General features: G+C 36.4%; 1 protein-coding gene across 2 annotated transcripts; it reads right to left on the bottom strand.

Moving 5' to 3' along the window:
* Nucleotides 1–1,987: 1,987 nt before the first annotated feature.
* On the bottom strand, nt 1,988–21,936 carry LOC132282176 (uncharacterized). Of its 2 annotated transcripts, XM_059783796.1 has the most exons (7): nt 21,381–21,934; nt 19,975–20,310; nt 8,893–9,048; nt 4,494–4,834; nt 3,590–4,121; nt 3,417–3,449; nt 1,988–2,766 (listed from the first exon to the last, which is right to left on the bottom strand). In XM_059783796.1, the coding sequence occupies exons 1-7, from the start codon at nt 21,580–21,582 to the stop codon at nt 2,246–2,248; spliced, it is 2,121 nt and encodes a 706-aa protein (XP_059639779.1). In that variant the 5' UTR covers nt 21,583–21,934; the 3' UTR covers nt 1,988–2,245. The 2 variants fall into 2 exon arrangements, with proteins under 2 accessions (XP_059639779.1, XP_059639780.1); XM_059783797.1 differs by lacking the exon at nt 8,893–9,048 and having other exon boundaries at nt 21,381–21,936.
* Between the last annotated feature and the right edge of the window lie 648 nt (nt 21,937–22,584).

Here is a 22,584-nt window from a genome sequence, read left to right as displayed (position 1 = left end):
GACCATCATTGGCCGCCGCCATGAGGAGAGTGTAAGAGAGAGTCTCTGTAATAGAGAGAGAGAGGGTGGAGAAAGTGTGTGTCTGTGTGTGAGAGTTGCTAACTGTCTCCACTGTGTAAATATATATTACACGATAATACTTAGCAACTCAATGTAGCTTCACCCAACAACGAGGTATGTTCCAATAAGAATTTGCCACTATCAACTTTAATAACAAAATAATTCACTTTTATTTAATGGTTAATTCGAAAAAATATAGGAGGATCTGAATTATTTTGTTATTAAAGCTGATGTGATAAATTTTTATTGGAGCATACAAGGGGTGAGTAGGGTGAAGCTACTCACCAGTGAGTTGTTAAGTATTATCCTATATTATATATGCAGAGAGTTGAAAAAAAGTTTTAATCCACGGCTCACATCTACTATATGGGTCTAATCTGACGGTTGAATTGATTTAACACAATGTGGCTGCAGCATATTATCATTCCCTAAAACAGTTTAGTTAACAGCTGTATTCCACTTGTTAATCCGACGGCTCACATCTATGGTCTCATATGATAAATCATCTATACGGCTGAAATTAAGGATACACCATGTGGCTGCAGCACTATAACACCATCCCCTAAAACCGTTTATATAACAGCTGTCATTCCTAGCTAATCCGACGGCTCACGGCTATCCCTACAATATCGCTGCACCACCATTCTTTACTCTTCCGCAACTAGTATGTTGATGGTCAGGGCGATGGAGTGGTGTATGGGTTGGGGGCTTGAAGTGGTATCTAAGTAATTTTACATGATTTTGTTCTAATAGCAATTTATTTACATGTCTTTTAAGGGTAGAACGTAAATTTGAAAATTAAAAAATTGGTGACAATATTATTATTATTATTATTATTATTATTATTACTGTTAATAATTGTGCTTTTCAGGGGAGGTCAGTGTTATCAATATATAGAAGAGGTCAATATAATTTAACAAACGAGAGAGAACGATGTTACAAAATCTCAAAGAGATCAATATAATTTACTTAAGTAAAATTAATCTATATAGTTATGTGTTGATCCTCTTTTGGTTTAAATTTATGCTCTTCTCTCTTTCTATCTCTATTTTTTTCATTAATATTATTATGTTGATATTGTTATTTTTCTAATTTTTGACTAGCCCTGGTTTAGAGAATTTAAAATTAAAACACATTTTTTGCAAGCTACTTTATTTTATTTTCTTTCTCTAATTTGATTTGTACAATCATAAAAGTTTTGACGTAAGCAAGACGAGCACTAAAAAAGGCTTTTAATATATAATAATGATATTTTTGCATCTTTTTGGAAGGAAATAAAAAATAAAAAAATTGTATATTATACGAGACCACCAAGCAAAAGAGATTATATGGGTTTTTAAGAAGTAATGGACCTATTATAAAAAATTTCAATTCTAACATTATACACATGTCAAAAATGGATTAATACAGTGAGTTAATTGACTTGAACCTTACAAACAAAATGGAATCTGCTAAATAGACTATGGAGTCAATTTAATTTAACAAGTCCATTAAATGTATCTGGTAGATGACATAAATAGAAAAGCAAAATGTAATATCAAAACGTGGCTACATGAAATGTATCTTGTAGATAACATAAATAGAAAAGCAAAATGAAATTTTAATGTCTATGAAATTAAAGTATCCCCTGTGAGCAAGGAGAGCAATCAAGAGCTAGGACATCGTTTCAGCCAGTTTTTGTGGACTTTTGCAAATGAACCGAGCCTAATGAGTTGAGCTTTATACTGTTCGATCTCGGTTTGTCTGGGAAAAATAAAAGATTATACAGTATATAGCATCTACCCGAGTGAAATAGTGAGTCAAATTGATCGAAATTGGCATGATCCACGACGACTTCAACCATTTAAGTCCCCATAAAAAGGGTGATACCTGCTCTGTCATCTACCATTTCAACACCGACATCTATGCATTTTGCAAACACACGAGAGAGAGAACGTGAATTTCTATAGCCTCATTTTATGATCTACAAAGGCAAGGAATTCCCATGTGTTTCCACACTCATCCTACAATTAATGTTACAACATTCCGTCACTGTTCCTCTTACTCTGTGATGAAACACTACAACAATCCCATTCTACTTGCAGCACAATATATACAGACCTACCAGTTTTCACAATTAACTGAATATTTAAATGAACAACAAATTTCCAAAGAAGAAGCAGCTTCTGCATTCACCACATATTGATCAGTCCAGCTTACCTCCTGACCAGTTCCGCTCCATCGGCACTAATCTCCTCAACTTCTGCTGACCATTGCAAGCCTTATCCAAGACCCTTGTGGATGGTGGGATCACAGAAGATTGCTTTACAATGTCAGGACTATAATGTTTTGGTTCTACAACTGAGTCCCTTAGTAATTTGCTAGGAGATGATCTACTTGATCTGGGAGCAGCCCATGTCACTGGGACTTTTCTCATGGTGTGGGCATGACCAAGACCATTACTCTTCTCATTTATGGAGAGCCTGGGCTTCTTCGCCGGCAGCAACTCAATCACATTCTTTATCACGTCGTTTGGTCTTGTTACTGAATTTGGTGTTGCGAATATTTCTTCAGATTTCTCATTTGACTTCAACTTGCGAGCTTTCATGGCTTTCTGTGTGGATTTCTTCGGCCACTTGATCATGTCATGTGGGTTTTTCCTTGGGGAATTAGTTGCAATGTCATATAGTGTTTGAGCAGCAGCCAATCTTATTGGAGAATGCCCAGCTGTCATAAGCAAAGATAGCCATGAACAGGATGAGAGATAAGCACTTTGGTAAGTTTAATTCGATGAAACCATTTTCTTTTCTCATTTTTCTTAGAAGATGAAAACTATTACACATGAAAATTCAGGTAATAAACCTTACCTACCAAAAGCATGACCTATACAAACAACGAGTAGCACAAACAAAGCAGCATGAACACATCTAGTCATAAGACTTCAATCAAAGGAACCTCCTGGGCCAACTTAAGCAGAGCTAGCTAGAATATAAATCAAGCATGATGGCATACCAAGTGAAAACCGTTTATTTCAGGGAAGCATGTGGAATCACTTAAAATATTTTGGATCAATATCATGATAAACATGGAGCCCTTCTTTTTTTGTTGGAATTTTTTTTTTGGTCTCCAAAAGCACAAGTCCACAGAGGCATACTTGGAGGCACTTATCATTGTTTTTGCTTACAAGTTAAAAAGAAAAAACAAACAAACAAACCAAAAAAAAAAAAAGGGAGTGGGGAGAACAAAAATCAAAAAAATACTGAGCAAGTAAACATATAAACTGAAACACATAAATGTATGTGCATTCAAGAGTATATGGAGGCAACTGTTAAGCAAAAGAGCAAGGTCACTAATATAATATAAACTGTATATCATACCATTGTCTTGACAATCGAAACCGCCTCCAGATTCTGCATATTGAAGGGGGAAAATGAAGTCATTAAAGCCTACTTCAGATGGAGATCAACAAAATATGTGCATAAATGTAACAAACTCAATTTTCAAAGGATGATAGTAACTCATAGAAACTAATGCCTCCAAGAAATATTACCTGGAGGAACCTTGGAAGCTCTTGAGATTGTTGCAGAAGCTGATAAACTACGTTCACAGAGAAAGCTAATAGATGTAGATGGGACATTTTTATTTTCTGAAGGCCCTAAATTGGGACCCACTGAAGGTACTAGACTGTGATCGTAAGTAAGTGACTCAAAGTCCACAAGGAAACTGGTGGTGCTATTCAAAGAAGTGGCACTGCTCTCTATTTTTACCCATCTACCTTGGCAATTGGTCCTAGTTGTAGAAAATTTAGCTGCATCAGAACTCGATTTATAATGCCCACCGGAAGTATGTGACCAAGGAAAGGGTGGCAAGCCAGCTCGATTAGATACTGGCTTGCCTAAACGTAGCTCGGAATTATTCCTTGAAGGTAAAGCAGGCTTGCTAGCATCAAGGAGCAAAGACTCCAAATCTTTGGGTGGAGGAAGAGCAAGGCGCTCCAAAATATCTTCAGGTTGATACAATGGGAAGTCAGGCATATGGGCAGGTGATTTGAGCTTGCTACAACCACAAGAATCGTGAAACATCTGAAAACAAGATAAAACAAAGTTATAAATTTATTACAAGTACTCAATATCAATATTCGCAAAGGAGATTAGTACAATAGTCTTGAGCAATCGAACAACAACCCCTCAGTGGATCATAAGGATCGTCAAATATAACACAATCCCATTACATGTTGACAGTTGAGATATGTTACATATATAACAAAGTGTCTTCCAAGAACGATTCAGAAACCTCTGATATGTACACAGTCAATTCAGCCAAATTCTTTTATTAAAGAAATGGAAAAGGAAACTGTCATCCACTTTTAACTTCCTGCACTCCACTTTCCATGCAATTTTGAATTTCAGATCCACAATGGGAAAGCAGGGACTAAAAATAAAGAGTCATCTAACCTTGTTACATGATGATCGATCTTTTGTGTAGGTATCTCCTCTATCACCGTCACTTCTGCCTGCTACACAAGAGCCAGAGCTCACCAGGCACGTGGTAACTTTATGGTTGCAACTATTATCAATATCAGCAGAATTTTGGGGTCGTATAGGTTTTCGGAGCCGAAGAATAGAGAAAATACTTCTAACAGAATTCAGGAATGTTTCGTTCGAATTTGCTGCCTTCTTTCCCTTGTCTTTAGTAAAACTGGGACACTTGTAACTGCCATCTAGGAGTTCGTTCAACGACAGCTCATCTACATGCTTTGTGACATCAAAACTATCTTGTTTTGAACCATATACTCCTGAATAAAGTGTGCATTATGCAATTATACACATGTTCAAACATTCAGTACTTGAAATGGAAAATCATTATATGACCAAGGTAGAGTGGGGAAAGAAATATATACAGCGTGCAAAAATGATTTTTTCTCAACAATCACAACATGGTAACATTGGAAGAGATGCGAAGTTATTGTTATGCAACGAGAAAGATGGTTGTACAACATATTATATACAGGTTGATTTTAATAACATACAAGAGATCAACAACAATATTTTCCTGGGTTACAGTCGAAACCTAAAAGGCAATAGTCAGATAGAAAGCTACTGCAAGGTAATTGGATATGCAACAGAAAAGAAGGTACATAGGAGTTAGTTCTAATAGCATATTAGAAAATTACTAGTGTGTTCTTTTTCAAGTTCAAGCTAAAAACTAAAGTTCGGCTATAATCAAATAAAAAGTTAATGCATGATTACCCTAAAATTCAGCCTAAAAACATACTAATTGTATCGAACAGATTACCCTTTGGACCTATATGAATGACTAATTTTATGCTGAAATGATGCATAAGATCGATGGCAAAGAAACAGCTCAAGCAGTAACTACAGGCAAATCCCTGATCTATAAAGACTATGACACTTGAGAACATGATAATCAATAGTGGTATCAGTCACTGATTCTGGGATTAGAGATCCGACATGGTCCCAACTATTGGATCAGCAAAGGTCCACTAAATAAAAGGCTTAAGAATATAAAATATATATATATATATATATGAAAATTTTGACATAATAAGAATTGATTGGGTGAGTTCAAAGAAAAAAATGAATTTTTATGAAATGGATGTATTAGATAAACAGCATAATCTATAGCATTAAATTTTGTCTTAAAAAAAATTAGTTACTGTATTAGCTTGATTGAGAAAAATAAAATAATAATAATAAAAGATATTCTTTATTACTATAATAGCCATTCTTTGAGAATTGTAGACAAGATCACGAAATGGAGATATCAGCATTGGATATTTGTAACAGTTTATTTGTAAAGCACCTAGATTTGCCAGCACGTTATTTAGTCTCTGAAAAGAAACTAAAATAAAAAATTAGTCTCGAAAGATCACAGCAAGTAGCAAGAAGTTTTTTAGTTGAGTTGAATAGTGACCAAAAAATAAAGGATGTAACACCCCTTAAAGCCATTTTACAGCAAGTAATAAATATCTCTTTAAGCCACTTTCTTGCACTTCTCGATGCCAGTACATAAAACAGGGTAAGAAAAAAGGTTCTACCTAATTCTAAGAATACAACACATAAGGTAAGAATGATTTTGATATTAGAATAAAGCCCAAGCAAACCTCCAGGGTAAGACTTTGAGTTTTATGTGGCTTAGAACCCAAAGCTTCTTCCAGTGTTCTTCTCATGCTGGATTAAATCTTTTAGATTAGGATGGTAGATCAGTTTTAACTTATTTTTTGTCACTTGGAAGTAATCTTCAATCTTCACCTAAGAGCAGATAGGTTTAATTACATGAGTATATGCTGGTTGAATTAGGAAGAGAATGGGAGTTTTATTATTTATATACTTTGCTTTAGTATTAGTGTTTTGCTGTCTATATAAAGGAATTCTCCACATTCAGTAATATACGGCAAAAAGAACTTCTGTTTCTATAGGAAAATACTCTAAAAAAGTTTTGAAGTGGGGCACTTTGTTCTTGTCTGTGCTTTGATATTGCTGTTCCGATTTATTGGATACAGTTCTATTGATACAAATAAATCATTTCCTGTTTACTTCAGTGGCAAAACCATTTAGGCACAAAAGGATTAAGATGTCACCATAATGATTCACAAACTACATGCGAGGCTACCAAAGCCCATATAGAGAGTTCTAGGGTGTAGAAGGTAATAGCAACAAAAAGAACACAAACATTACTGCTTGCCCTGCCTTCCACAATTTCATACATGCACTTGAGAGTTGAGAATGAAAGAGAATGAGACTACAAGAGACTGTAAATAGGTTTTGGAAGGTAAGAGAGAACGAAAGTGAGAGATCTTGGGTTATTGCCTCTACACAAATGCATTAATTGGCTATCAGAATGAAAAGCAAAATACTTTGTGACTTGGGAAACCTTGCGCAAAAGAAAATGCAACATCACGGCAATACAAGGCAACTCGCACAACACCACACAAGACAATGATGTATCCAGGGTACTAATGATTCATCACATGATACTTAATCAATTTTGTCTCATGTTAATATTGTACCGAATTCCGTTAGTAAATCAGAAGCCAACAATACTGATCTGACTATTTCAAACCGTGTTTATGAAGTCCTTGTCCACAGAGATGTATTGCCAAATTTTTTGACAGACCAACTTAGGTAATTCTTAAAGAGTAAACTCAGGATTGTTGGCAAACCAAACTTGAGTGGTTCTTAGAAGTAAAAAGTCTATTAAAGTTGTTCTCGCTTCTCATAAAGGATTGTTTACGCCTGAAAGAGATCCCCCCCGCCCCCCTTCTTCTCTTGAAGGGTTTTCATATAAATACATGTGGTTCTCCATTAATATTCTGCTCATTCATATATCTTTAATATTCTGCTTATTCATGTTTGTATGCTGATTGATTATGTTAGTGAATGATTAATTGAATTTAAAGCTGAAATTAACAATCATTTAAAATTTAAAACACATGCAAAAAAATTTAAGACTTCACCCCCTCAATTAGGTCTATAACCAAGTTTGAAACTAGGTTATTCCGCAAGAGCAATTATGAGCCACTGCCATAATTTACCACATGCACCGTTACTTGGTTGAATTTGACAAATTCAGTGATTTGATTATAATCAAATTATTTTGAAATCAGTTTATGTTATTAACTCAACTTAACTCAACTCAAGAAAGCCTTCTTTATTTTTCCAACTATGTGAGGTCAGCTACAAAAATCGTATCTTGCCCTTCTGCTATATTTAACACCACAGCTATCATTGTATGTTATTACTTGGAGTCTTGGACAAAGTTAAGAAAAAATAAAAATAGTACACCGATTGTGTGGTAAAATATCATATAATATAACTACTGTTGCTACCTCTGGATTAAGCAAAAACTATCAGATGTGGATCCTGTTCATTGTTCTGAATATAGTGAGAATCATTTACTTGACCATAACAAAGTGGATTTTCTTTTACCAAAATTAAATAAAGTGAATTTACAGAACAGGACCTAGAGGCCCTAGACCATATTTTGTCCTACAGATATGCATGCATTCCAATCACTGGACTGGGATGTTAAAACTGTTAGGTAATGTGATTGAAATATTTGAACCACTCTATAGACCATGCAAATATTTTTAGAACGGTTTTTACAGTAGAAATATATATTTGTGTAAACAAAGTTGTTTCAATGGTAAGTTTCAAGCAACTACTAACACTCAATCAGGTCTAGATGAATGCAGACCGCCTACTCTTCTTGTAACAGGACTTCCCTAGGATAACAAATCTTTTGCCTAAGAAAAAAGTGTGCGGGCAGGAAAAGAAAGAAAATATGGAAGAGGACAGTTTGAATGGCATAGAACAATTAGAGAGTGCACATAACTTGAACACCCAGGGGACCAAACAACCGTGCCACTGGGTTAACTTGGTCTGGATTAGGTGGAGTACTTCTGATCACAAGTGTAGGTTCAACAATGGATCTTTCCAGTTTTGATATTTATATAATTCATTGTTCAATTTTCTCAAGTTATGCCTCTAGTATATTAACAGAAGAGATTCATTTGTCCAGTATCACTGTTTATTAAAACAATAAACTTCGAAAGGTTGAGCACGTGGATAAAGCAAGAAAAGGGAAGGTTGTGGAACTTATAACTGCATTATGTAATTATTGAATTTTTCACACAAAACTACCATCAAGAATTGTCAATCATGCGGCAGGAAACCAACTAAAGAAAAGGTAAAGTAACAAACTTGCTTCATATATCATAATGACCTCACAGTATCAACATACACATAAGAACAAACTGCAGCAACTCCCAAAGCATAATAGCAATTAACAAAACAATCTCACAAACAACTATTATGTAGATTAGTGACATACCAAGATTGTTGTTCCCTCCAACAGATGAACCAAAGCTCGACAAGCCAGCCTTTAGAGAAAAAGTATCATATTTACTCTTCAAAGGAATTTTACCATTTCTTTTATCACCTCGCTTCCCATTTAAGTTGTTCTTTTGCTTAGCCATTTGATTTCGCTCTAGAATGTGTAGGAACAGGAGAAAAATTATTATCAGTGAATGAATACTCTGGGAGGCATAAGATTCAGCTACTCGACTTGGCTATGAATTAATCTAATCGAACGACACTTTATAAGAACTCCAAAATTGTGATTTCAAAATTTTTAAACAATGTATGAATCAAATCTATGGAACCCGTGTGCATTGCAGATATCCAGATATGTGAAGCAGGTATAGAATATGACCTGAACATCAGACAGTGTATTGTCCAAAATCAGTATATAACAATTTAAGCAACTTCGTCCAGAAATATATATATATACATCACCCAGGAAATCAGGAAAATCTAAATGGAAATCCCAAAAAGAGCCCTCGTGAGTATTAAAGTGATAGTTAGTGAAGAACTAAAGTTGTTTAAACCGCTATGGAGTAATCAACTAACAAAACGATAGATAATTTTCAGCCCATATATATAGAAGAACAAAGGGATAGGCAATGCTCTAGAACAAGGAAATGCAATATGTCTAGCTTTTATGTATACATCACCCAAAATAGATTCAATTTGCATTTAAATTTTATATTTTATTTTACTAGAGATATTTTATTTTAAATCAATTTGGGCACAAATTTAATAGAAGAATCCAACAATTAGACGTCATGAGGCAATTGACTTTATGATTCCTTAATATTCTGTGTTGTGGATTATAAAGAAGCTAATGCAACAAAAAAAATTATTTTTTTCAGATACATGTTGATGCAACAAGTTAATGCTTTGAATATGAATACCATAGCCTGTAGTCTTAATATCATCTACTTCTCATTTCTTCCACATCCAAATAGCAACAGCTCCTGCACTAGAGCGAACATTTTCTATCTGCCACCAGCATAGTTCCAATAGACCAACTAGGAAAATAACAGAGTAGAATATGGAGAACTAAGTTGCCATTATTTTATATTTTTTCTTATTTTATGAGCATTTAATTCACTGTTGCTAATATGTTGCAATTATTTCCGTTACCAGTTGCAACCACTCCAATTTTGGCGGTCTACAAAACAAGTTTGTAACCTGGTCCAATTAATCAAACTAGTCTGACCAGGAATAAGATATATTAATAAATCAGATGGCTGCAGTTATTTATACATATATATATATATTTTTTGGGTGTGTGTATGGAGAAAGAGAAAAATTTGCATGGGAAAAAGAAAGAAAGAAAGAGAGCAAGGGAGATTTTGCTGTTTCCACTAGAAACCAGTAACCTTCTCAAGAACTTGTTCACATCTATATCTAGCCTATCCTATTCCTTATGCTTATTCCTAAAGTAACCTTGATGGGCTAAAACATTGTGATTCAAAAGTTTCTTAACATATACTACTTGGGAAGTCCCACTAACCAAAACAACTCATTAAGAAGGTAAAATTAATACCATAACAACATATTTCTTGGATGTTCAAACACAATGGGTATTCAGCACAATTTTGTCAGCAAGCATGTGACCTAGCAATTGTATCTGAAAATCTATAGGACTAATAAATTCTTGCCAAGTACTCATACTTCAGGAAAACTATATTAAGTATAATTTGGAGAGAGAGAAAGAGGTTGAGATGGTAATTTACATTTTCCAGTGAATTAGGGGTGATTTCTGCTTCTACGATGGCTGTAGGGCTATGCATTTGCCTGCAAAGTGATAGGAATAGGGTTTTGTTGGGTATGTAGCGGTGGACATCTGGTAATAGATGGGAGATTTTATAGATAGGTCCGCGAACCAAGCCAAGCCTTGACATGTTCAGGCTCAGATTGGTTACCCCACAGGTACTTATCAAAAAAAGGATTGGTTACCCCAGAGGTGTGCTTGGGCTTTAGCTCGTGCTAGGGACAAGCACCACCATACCTGTCCAGACATTCATCAGATTTGCATCAATCCCAAATAAAGAATTTGTTGATGGAACAATTGACAAATGGTATAAGAATAAGAATTGGAAGAAATTTTTTTCTTGGTCTCCATACAAAAGTTCATAAAATAAATAAATAAATAATGGCTTTAAATGGTTTAAACTATGAATAATAGGTTCTGCAAGTGAAGATTATTAATTAATATACTTCGATGTCTTTTTCCAACAGGGTTTTCGCTAAATCTTGATTTGAGTATAATCAATGAAACAGTTTAGAGATGGAATTGATTGGACTTCAAGACAAGAAAAATGACAGTGTTCAAAGGTGTGGAGCATAGGAAGAGGGAAAGTGGGAGGAGTCCATAATGAGCTAGAAACCCCTCCCAGGAAAGAAGAATAATACTCAAGTGCTACCATTACTTGTGAACTTTGCATTGCCATGCTCTCATTTGGCCTGAGAAAGTGTTTCTTATTTGACTTTCTTTCATGTTCTTATACATCCCTGTGAACTTGAAATTATACCTATAGATCTTTAAACATCAAATGTATAATTTCATTCGCGTAGTTTAGATGAGCCAAGGGTTGCTCAACTAGGAAAAAAAGGCCCAAGGCACACTAAGGCGATAGGCGCAAGGCGAGGCGTGCGCCTAAGTGAAATAAGGCGCACAATGGAAAAAATTATATTACCATTAAAGTATTAATCTTCCATATAAAAGGTGCAAATGTTGTCAAAGGCGCACCTTGGCACACAGTAGGCGCAAGTATTGCACCTTTATGAGCCTGGTTTGGTTAACAAGCTCAAAATCAATGTCCAAGATTGGTTCATAGATAATGAATGATCATGAACAAGCGTGTTAGAAAGAGAGCCCAAACTTTTCATGAACAAATAGACTCATCCATAGTTTAAAGGCTCAAGGCGCACTAAGGCACCAAAGGTCTCTTGGAGCCTGAACGAAAGGCGCAATATAGGGTGTGAGCCTGATTGAAGTAAGGCACTTGTGTAATAATGCATATTAATTACAAGTATATAAAGAATAATTAAACTATGCAATACAAACTTGTCAATATCAGATAAGAAATTTTTAAACATGTTGATTCAATGGATTAGCTAACTCAACATACATATATCTAACTCAACATACATATATCTTTTCTATTTGCAAATGCATTCAATAAAATCAATGTACAATCGAAACAATTCAAGATATGTGACATAAATAATGATGGGATTTTTTATAATCAATTACGAGGAACAATAAATTAATGCTCATAAATCCTTTCATATGCATATGCATTAACCAAATTAAATGTGATTAAAAATCTGAAACAACTACAAAATTTAATCATTGCAAACCTTAAACATATTTATCATATATATTCAGAATCAATCACCAAATGCAATTAATAAAGGGCAAGATGAAAAAATCACTCCTTTTTTTTTTTTTTGATAAGTAACGTGATAATGATAAGATGAAAAAATGCATTTTGTGCACTTAACACCCTCGTAATTTCTATTGTGTCTGTAAGATTGTTTTCAAAAATGTTGCAAGCAAGGGCTTGTCATCAGTGAGCCGTTAGCAAATGACCGTTAGACAGTCATCTGCGTTGCACATGACATATTTAACATCTGAAAAGCCAAAACTACCCTCTCTCTCTTCCGAAAATGCCCTTGAGCATATTATATATATATATATATATATATATATCTACTCCTCCACTTGACTGCACACTCTTGAGAATTTAATACAACTATTTTCTCTCATCGATGCGAAGTTCTCATTTTTTAGAAACCAAAACAAGTGGAAACATGCAATTGAAAACTATTGTCAATTGTTTTCCTTTTTCATCAAATTTCTACAAATAAGAATGACCCATGTATATATATAGAACATCAGATACAATAATGTATACAGATACATATATATATATACATAGAGAGAGAGAGAACACTAATAAAAGCTCGCCAGTGGTATTGTTGATTAGGAGAAGGGGCTGTTGTTTGCCAGCGGTGGAGATGCGACGATTTTGAATTGTTCTGAGGATGAAATTATACAGTGGATTAATGAGATAGATTTCCCCTGTTATTTACTCTCTCTCTCTCTCTCATGTACAGACAGCGTTGCTATGAGGACATCGCTTTCTCTCATCTCTGTAACCTTAACAATGGAGATGAGAGTGAGATTAGAGGGACTAAGGGTGTGGTTCAGTTTTTTCTCTGCTCTGTAACCCTAACAATGGAGGACGAGGAGGAGGGTGAGATCAAAGGGAAAGGTGGGGTTCATTTTCTCTCCTCCATAACCCTAGCTTTCATCTAATATATATAGACAAATATAAATATTTATGTATATGTATACATTGTATCTCTTAATTATGCGAGGATTGGGGTCTTTTAGGGCAAGTCAAACAACATTGTTTGGCTTGTCCTTTTTTGTCTTTCTACAATCTTTAATTTTTTGTTTTTGTTTGTCATTTGTGAAAGGGGTATTTAAGTCTTTGTAAATCTCCGTTAACAGCGAACTGACATAAGGCGCTCAAGTGGACTGGAAGTGAATATTAAGGGTGTTTTTAAAACAAGAGGGGGTTATGTGCACTGTATGCATACCATAAGGGTGTTTTTTGCACTTCACCCATTAATAAATGCAATTAATATAAGTAGTGAACAATAAAGTCTATAAAATTATGAATTTTGTTAAATATTTTATAAAGTTGAACAATAAGATCCATTAAATATGATCATGATATGACACTGAACATTTTAATTTAATAATCATTAAATAAAAAAATAAAATGGTATGAAATAAATGATTAAAAAATAAAGGTGCGCTCTTTTGGGTGCCTACTAAAAAGCGCAAGCCTGAGGACTTTATTAGAGCCTGACTAAAGGGACCTGGCTTGTACTAGGTGGAAACGCTCTAGGTGAGCCTGGGGCTTTTTTGGAGGCTAGACACACTTTTAACAACTATGTACTCATCTGCAACCTAAGCAACCCATTTATAAATAAGAGTATTCATGGCATGGGGTGCGGAAGTGAATTTTGAAGGTTTTGAGGTCATCTAGAAAGACTTTATGAAGAATCTTGCTCATTTTATTCAGAGAGGCCTTGGCTGATGCTAAAAAGGGCTACAGGATCTCTTTCTGACATTATGTATTATGCGGTGGCACGCAGATGAAGAATCAAACTTGACACAAATTGGGCTGAAATTCAGTTGTATTGAAATCACAATGAAATTACATTGTTATATACACTTCATAGGATCTAAATTAGGAAACTCTAAAACTAGGAAACTATCTAATCCTAGAGATATTGACGAAAAACTAATTCCCTAAAATCAGGGATTACAATGACTAAAACGTTACAAAATCTCCTAGCTAATTACAGCTATATACACACGGTTTCCTTAGCTAATTATAGCTATACACACACGGTTTCCTTATTTATAGAACCGAATTTTCCACTCTCCCCCTCAAGCTGGTGAATGGATGTCATCCATTCCAAGCTTGCTTGCTAGTCTCTGAAAAAACGTCCCAGAAAATCCTTTGGTGAGTATGTCTGCAAGTTGATCGCTAGTGGAAACGAATGGAGTGTAAATTAGGCCACTGTCAAGCTTCTCCTTTATAAAGTGCCTATCAACTTCAATGTGCTTTGTACGGTCGTGTTGCACTGGATTATGTGCAATATTAATGGCTGACTTATTGTCACAATAAAGCTTCATTGGACCTTCCCACTTGACTCTTAGATCTTCTAAGACAATTTTCAGCCATAATAATTCGCAAATCCCAAGTGCCATTGCTCTAAACTCGGCTTCTGCACTGGATCTTGCCACAACATTCTGTTTTTTACTCCTCCAAGTCACAAGGTTGCCTCCTAGAAAAGTGCAATAACCCGAGGTAGATCTCCTATCAATTACAGACCCTGCATAATCTGCATCAGTGTAGGCTTCAAGAGTTAGCACCTCCCCCTTCTTAAACAGAATTCCTTTGCCCGGTGTGCCTTTCAAGTACTGTAGGATTTGATACACAGCCTTAAGATGTGACTCTTTGGGATTGTGATAAATTGACTTACAAAACTAACTGCATAAGATATGTCTGGTCTAGTGTGTGACAAGTAGATAAGCCTTCCCACAAGTCTGATAGGAGCCTTTATCTACTGTCGTGTCTTCCAGAGCATCTTCAAGGCTATGGTTGAACTCTATAGGCGTCTCTGCTGGTCTACAACCTAACTTGCCTGTTTCCATTAGCAAATCTGTTACATATTTTTGCAGAGATATGAAAATTCCTTCTCGAGAATGTGCTACCTTAATGCCGAGAAAATACTTTAGTTTGCCGAGCTCTTTGATTTCGAATTCTTTCACTAAACACTTCTTTAAATTCTCCATTCCTTCCAAATCATCACCTATCACTATAATGTCGTCTACATGGACTAACAATGCAGTCACTCCCCCTGAAGCCGAGTGCTTTACAAACAAGGTGCGATCGCCTTGGCTCTGTTTGCATCCCATATCGAGCATTACCTTGGCAAACCTTCCAAACTCTTGGAGACTATTTTAATCCGTACAACGCCTTTCTTAACCTGCATACCACCTGTCCTGTATTCGAACCAAACCCCGGTGGAACTTCCATATAAACCTCCTCCTTGAGATCACCATGTAAAAAGGCATTTTTGACATCGAATTGCTGTAATTTCCAGCCTAGATTAGCAGCCAATGACAACAACACTCTAACGGTGTTCATCTTCGCAACGGGAGCAAATGTCTCAAGAAAATCTATTCCATACGTTTGGGTATAGCCTTTAGCAACTAACCTTGCTTTGTACCTCTCCAACGAACCATCTGACTTGTATTTCACCGTGAATACCCATCTACATCCCACCGGTTTCTTCCCTCTCGGCAATTTCACTTAGTCCCATGTCTTGTTCTTCTAAAGTGCTTCCATTTCGACCTTCATGGCATTCTTCCAATTCTCATTACCTAATGCCTCGAATATGGTTTTGGGAATGGAGATTGTGTTTAGGCTTGTGAGAAAGGCTTTGTGGTTATGGGACAGATTCTTGTATGACATGAATAAGCACAGAGGGTGTTTGGTGCATGCTCTAGTTTTCTTTCTAATAGCAATGGGAATATCATAATCACTTTGATCAAGAACTTCAGTGACACCATATTCATTAGAAATAGGTTCAGTAATTACCTCGCTAAGTCCAAGAGCAGGGGTTGATTTGGGTGATTGAACCTGCACAGATTGAGTGATTGGTGCCCTTCTTCTTGAAAAAACCAGCAGTGGACGAGTAGAGTCTTGAATTTGCTTTCCCTTTATCATCTCTTGTGACTTGGGTGTATGAAGCTCAGTTTCAAGTTGTACGGATTCGGACTGAATGTTTAGGTCAGGCTGGACTAGCTCAGGTTGATCAACAGGAACGGACCGAGTGTCAATAGGAACAGACTGAGTGTTTGGCTGGACAACAAAGACAGGAGCCGAGGAGGAGGACAATGGAAAATCAAGAAGAAAAAGATCCTTGTCCTTGTCTTCCGTGAATGAGATCTCCCCCTGAAGATAAGGACGAGTAAAGTAATAATCTTCTTCGACAAAAGTGACATCAGCTGACACAGAATTTTCTTGTGGGAGGATGATAGCATTCGTACCCCTTTTGAGTGGAAGAATAGCCAATAAAGACGCATTTGAAAGCCCATGGATCAAGTTTTCCCCTGTTTTAAGAATGCACATGGACAAAAGCAACACAACCGAATATTTTGGGAACAAGACTACTTGAATCATTGAAATTAGGAAAGAATTTCGTTAGAATTTGCATAGGACTTTTAAAATCAAGAACCTTTGTAGGCAATCTGTTTATCATATGAGCAGCAGTTAAAACCGCTTCCCTCCAATATTGCTTAGGAACATTTTTTGAAACAAGAATGCTCTTATAATAGCTTGACCATTCTTTCGTTCAGCCACACCATTTTGTTGGGGTGTGTTAACATAAGAAGATTCATGTATTATGCCCTTTTCTCGGAAATATGGTGAGAGAAACTGATTAAAATAATCTTTAGCATTGTCAGAACGAAATCTTTTTATTTCAGTACCAAATTGTGTTTTGACCATGTCGTAAAAAACAGGAAAGACAGAGCTCATATCATATTTATTTTTCATAAGAAAGATCCAAGACACACGAGTGCAATCATCAATGAAAGAAACGAACCACCAAGCCCCAGAAATGTTAGAAACAGTGGACGGTCCCCAAATGTCACTATGAATAAGAGTAAATGGAACAAATGTTCTTTTATCGCTTATTGGAAAAGATGCAAATTTGTGCTTTGCAAGTTCACAGACATCACAATGAAAATTTTCAACATCTAATCCTTTGAACAATAAAGGAAACATAATTTTAAGGACTCTAAATGACGGGTGACCAAGACGGAGGTGTTGAAGCTAAATCTTGTCTTTATTGGATTTAAAAGACTCTAAAAGAAATGATAATGGTGAGGAATTCGCAACACTAACTTGACCACGGGTTCTTCAAGATAGTAGAGACCATCCCTTTCTCTAGCATGTCCAATCATCCTCCTCGTGCCCTGTTCCTGAAATACACAACGAGAGGGATAAAACACCACACTGCAATTAGAATCTTTAGTGAGCTTGTGGATTGACAAAAGGTTGGTAAATAATTTTGGTACATGGAGAACGTTTCTAAGTGTGAGGGTTTTGCTTATAAAAACATCTCCCTGTCCAGCCACTGTTGTTACAAAACCATCGGCTATTGTTATCTTCCTATTGCTAGGAAAAGGTGTATATGAGATAAATTTTTATGACGAGTGGGTCATGTGATTTGTAGCTCCTGCGTCAATGACCCAGGAGCTTGTGGTGGATATATCCGAGACTTTAAAAGCATGAGCAGAGGAAGATATACCTGAGAACGCCAAAGTGCAAGTACCTGTTGTAGATGGTTTCTCCAAAGATCCCAACAGATTCTTCAATTTCTCAATTTCCTCTCTGTCGAACTCAATAGATGACTCTTGAGATTTACCTTCTCCAGCCTATTGTATATTTGCCATATACGCCTGCCCCTGTCCCTTTGCCGATCCACCTTTTGCCGTCCAATTTTTGTTTGCCGTCTCTAGTTTGCCGTAGAGTTTCCAGCATTTGTCCCTAGTATGGCGGGACTTTTTGCAATATGTGCACCATAGGGAATCTTTATTGACTGGCCTTGTAAGATCTACCCGCTTGTTGTCTTCATTAGATGGTTGTTCCCGGCCAAAGGTCCTCACATTTGCAGCTTTTGTAACCAAGGCCGAACCGTCCACTGGGTTATTCTCAATCATAACTCCTCTTCTTCCTTCCTCAGCACGAACAATTGCAATTGTTTCATTAAGTGATGGCAGATCTTCCTTTCCAAGTATTTGGACTCTTACTGCATCAAATTCAATGCTCAGTCCTGCAAGAAAATCATAAGTTCGGTCTTTTTCGATAAACCTCTTAAGGAGGGCTGCATCCTCGCTGCATTTCATTTGAATGCACTGGTAATGATCCATCTCTTGCATAAGCTCTGCAACAAATTGGAGTACTCTATGATTGATCGACTTCCTTGCTTGGTGGATGAAATCTTGGTCTTGATTTCATAGATTTGTGCAGCATCCCGGACTTTAGAGCAAGTCTGCTTCACGGCCTCCCATATTTCTTAGGCTGTGTTAAGAAACATACATGTATCACTGATTTCTGGCACCATAGAGTTCCATAACCAAGACATCACCATAGAGTCTTGTTCATCCCAAGCATCAAATTTGGGATCCCCTTTGTTAGGCCCGGTACCGAGTAAGTGACTCAGTTTGCCTCTCCCCTTCAAGAACGTGCGAACCAGTTGAGACCACTTTAGATAGTTCTTCCCGTTCAACCTTTATGCTACCTGGATGTTCTGCAATTCCCCTGTTGGAATCGAGTTGCTGCCTTCAATCAAAGGAACCTCCGAGGTAGTCGTGGTGTTGCTGTTGTCGGCTGTTTCTGACATGGACTTTTGGTAAAAGGGTAACGGTCTTAAGGGGTGATAGTGTGGGGTTAGAGATTGATAATAATTAGTCTAGCGATATGAGAGTTCGAAAGACCAGAAATACAATTCCCAGAATTGGGCCTACAACTCTGATACCATGACACAAATTGGGCTGAAATTCAATTGTATTGAAATCACAATGAAATTACACTCTTATATACACTTCAGAGGATCTAAACTAATTCCCTATAAAATCAAGGATTACAATGACCAAAACATTACAAAATCTCCTAGCTAATTACAGCTATACACACACGGTTTCCTTAGCTAATTACAGCTATACACAGACAGTTTCCTTATTTATAGAACCGAATTTTCCACAAAATTCAATTTTTCAAAAAAAAAAAAAACCAGTTGACAAACGTTGTAGTGGGCCCGTGGATGTGGCTAGAAACAACAAGAATAAAATAGCATGACAGGGGAGTTCCAACAGTTGTCAGGCACTTAAGGCAGCGGAAGGTGATAATTTTTCCAAATACCACTTAAGACTCTTCCAGTTTTGAGGCTCATTTGCCCATTTAAAGTTATAAATATAGTTCGTGAGAGCACAGTTGTGAATCCATGACCATAACAGTGGAATTCGAATCTGGAGCTTTTAATTAAAAACGCAAAAACAAAAAGAAGAAACCAATAAAGTACATAAGGCTACGGAAACATGTTTCTTCTAGGGGAGTTCACATTTTTGCTTTCAGTAGAAGATTTAAAGCAATAAATAGGAAACATAGTGATTATCTTTATAGGTAGATCTAGTAATAAATTTGTATAAACTTGGTCAATACTCATTATAGTGATTATACGACTGTTGCATGTAAAAAGTTGGATAAATACTTCCAAAAGGAATAACAAATTATTCAAAATTCCGGGTGTCGTGCAAAGAAAAAAATCATATACGTGTTATCTTTTAACCTGAGAGTTCAAAGGGCAAGAAATTAAAACAATAGTTTCAAATACAAAAGCTTTATATATACATGGAAACTAAGTGTTAATAATTACTATTTGAGCCAGTCAGAAAATGTATCACCTGCAATATTGCATTTTGCAGAATATGACCCAAGCTCATTAGATGTGCCCTTTATATCATCAGCTCCATGTTCATTTATAGAAACTTCCATTTGTGCCATACGCGACCTCTTTGAACACCCACTGCTACTTCTTGACACTTTACCAGATTTCTTTTTTAATTCTTTAGCCTCCAGCCTGGGCATCAATGATTGACAACTATTTGTGCTCACAAAATTAAGGTCATCAGATGCATCTTCACCATGAAAGCTGGACAACTGACTAGCTCGCCTAATTTCAACATCTGGCGTCTTTTTCCAGAAGGCTGATTCTGAGGGACGAACAGCACCCACCTCATCTGACAGAATCAAAAATGAGGAAACATAAGTTCACCAGATTGCATGAAGTAGCATACACAGCGAAGCCCAGGGAAGTTTCCCTTCATTAACCTCTGTCTAGTTAAGAGGGAAGTGGGGTGGAGAAAAAATCAAGCTTAATACCCAAGCATTTCCTTATTCCTTTTTTTCACATAACCAAAAAAATTTCGAACAGGAACAAAGTCGCATATGTGCAAAGTTGATCACCGAAATCAACTTTCACTTTAACCAGAAAAGAAGAAAGACATTGGGTCTTTGAATGTTGCAAGTAGACTATTGATGCAAAAGGAAAATAGAGACCACAAACTCCAAGAGCCAAAAAAAGCATTAATTACAAAAAGTTTCTCTTTCTTTCCGTTACCAAAAACAAACTGCATAAAGGCAAGGTGACAAAAGCCGGTTTTATTTTCATCAGACTCTCCTAATCCATCTTCTAGAACTATTATTGATCTCAACTTTACAATGTCATGTTTACTTGTAATGAAGTGTTTACTTGCAATGAAGAAGCTTTCCTCTTACTTAAAAAATCATGAAAACGTGGAGAAATATTCAGTTCCCTGAACAACCATTATTTATCCAAAACCTTCAATATAACAAATTCACCATAGCCCACTCATTTACAATGAAAAATACTCTTTTTATTCAATCATACTTGAAACTGTTGCAGAATGTGCTTGCTAAGATCAAGTGCAATTCCTCAGGTAACAAACAACCATCAAATCTGGTCGCATAAGGCACTTTTGGGGATGCTACCCATGAACACCTGCATAATAGAACATTAAGTAACCTATATTGGGATACCAGAAAGCACACCATCCTAGTGAGACCAATTGACTGGCTTCCCTGGCACTTCCGTTTCAAAGTAACACTCTTTGTGTCTACAAGCAGTTTCAATAACAAGATATACTGAATTGGAACAAATCATAAGTTTCACAATATATGAAGAATTCACTAATTCACCGCAAAACATATCAAAGCAAACCATTGAACGAGATACCACACACTTAACACATATATATACACATAATTGGTTAGAACAAAACAAGTTCACCTTTCTGGCTGAGAAAAGAACTGCATCTGTCAATTGAGGGGGAAACAAGAATCGAAACGCGGTCCAATTCACGAGCCTCGACTTCCTCGACTGTAACCCCGACACCACCACCACTGCTACCACCAACGCCACCGAAACCATCAGATCCCATGAGCGTCAACACCGCAACTGCCGCCGGTACGGGCAACTCCACCACATCCATTACCACAACAAAAACCCCCACAACCAACAAAGACCCAATACTCCAAATGAACTCAAAACCATCTTCGATCCAATCCCACTTCTAGTCACTCGATAATGAATCAAAACAGACCATCTTTACACTGTATCGAACCCCAAAGAGACTGAAAAATCAAGGATTTTGAACTAAAATGAGGAAAGAAATACAGAGAAAGTGAGTATTGCGTGGAGAGAGAGAGTTGGGGTTAGTGGAGGCGATGACGGAGAAGTCTAGGGCACGAAATGGCTGGTGAGAATGAGAAGTATTTATAGTTTTCGGGAAAAGGTGAAGTCTTGGGCGAAATAGGTCGTCGGTGGGGAATATTCCGGTGCGGTTGAGGTCAGCGAAATCTAGCCCTATCCGGTTTTTTCTTTGGCTACGGCACTTTGTCATAATTTGCCACGTGGAAACCGGTTCGAAATAAAGGTGGGGCGATGTTCGGGTATTCTGGTTTGTATAGTATGTGAGCGACGAATGCTACTGAGCATACAACACGTGTAAGCATGTCGTTGTCGTGGACACGTGGAGTTCTTTGACGGGTGCTTTAATAATAAGAGCCTGAAAGTCCTGGATTGCTCACCATGTGTAAAAGCTACGCATGTGCGCTAGGAAATTTTAAATTTCTAATGAATGGGGACATTGTGCTTTAATTTAATTTCGAAAAAAATTGATTTAATTGCTAGAGACGGTTGGGACAGTGATTAAGATAAACACTTGCGAAAGTATATTCTTACCCTTTTATACACGAGTGAGTTCATGTTGGATTCTAATAATTTGTGTTTGTATCATTATTTTTATTTTTTAGCTACACATCTGGAATTAAAATTTAAGATTTGATCTTGAATATGTACTGATAACTAAAAAAATATTAATGTCATTTATTTTAATACATATTACATTTTATTCTTCTATGCATTTTTAGCAAACTAAACGAATTATTTTATTACTCTAGTTTCTCTCATTATCTCTATTTTTTCTTTTCTC

The sequence above is a fragment of the Cornus florida genome, unplaced genomic scaffold, assembly GCF_030987335.1.
Source record: "Cornus florida cultivar Cherokee Brave unplaced genomic scaffold, ASM3098733v1 CherokeeBrave_3.0.0_Hap2_Chr11, whole genome shotgun sequence".
NCBI classification, from domain to species: domain Eukaryota; kingdom Viridiplantae; phylum Streptophyta; class Magnoliopsida; order Cornales; family Cornaceae; genus Cornus; species Cornus florida.
Note: the sequence above shows the minus strand (reverse complement) of the source record. Positions and strands in the feature narration are given on the sequence as shown.

What these genes read in the sequence shown, in the direction of transcription:
- LOC132282176 (XM_059783796.1), bottom strand. Translation starts at nt 21,582, where the DNA reads ATGGATGTGGTGGAGTTGCCCGTACCGGCGGCAGTTGCGGTGTTGACG. An exon ending in TGCAAAATGCAATATTGCAG is followed by an intron (nt 9,049 to 19,974) that starts GTGATACATTTT and finishes TACACATTCTAG; the next exon opens with AGCGAAATCAAATGGCTAAG. An exon ending in TTTCGATTGTCAAGACAATG is followed by an intron (nt 2,767 to 3,416) that starts GTATGATATACA and finishes TGCTTATGACAG; the next exon opens with CTGGGCATTCTCCAATAAGA.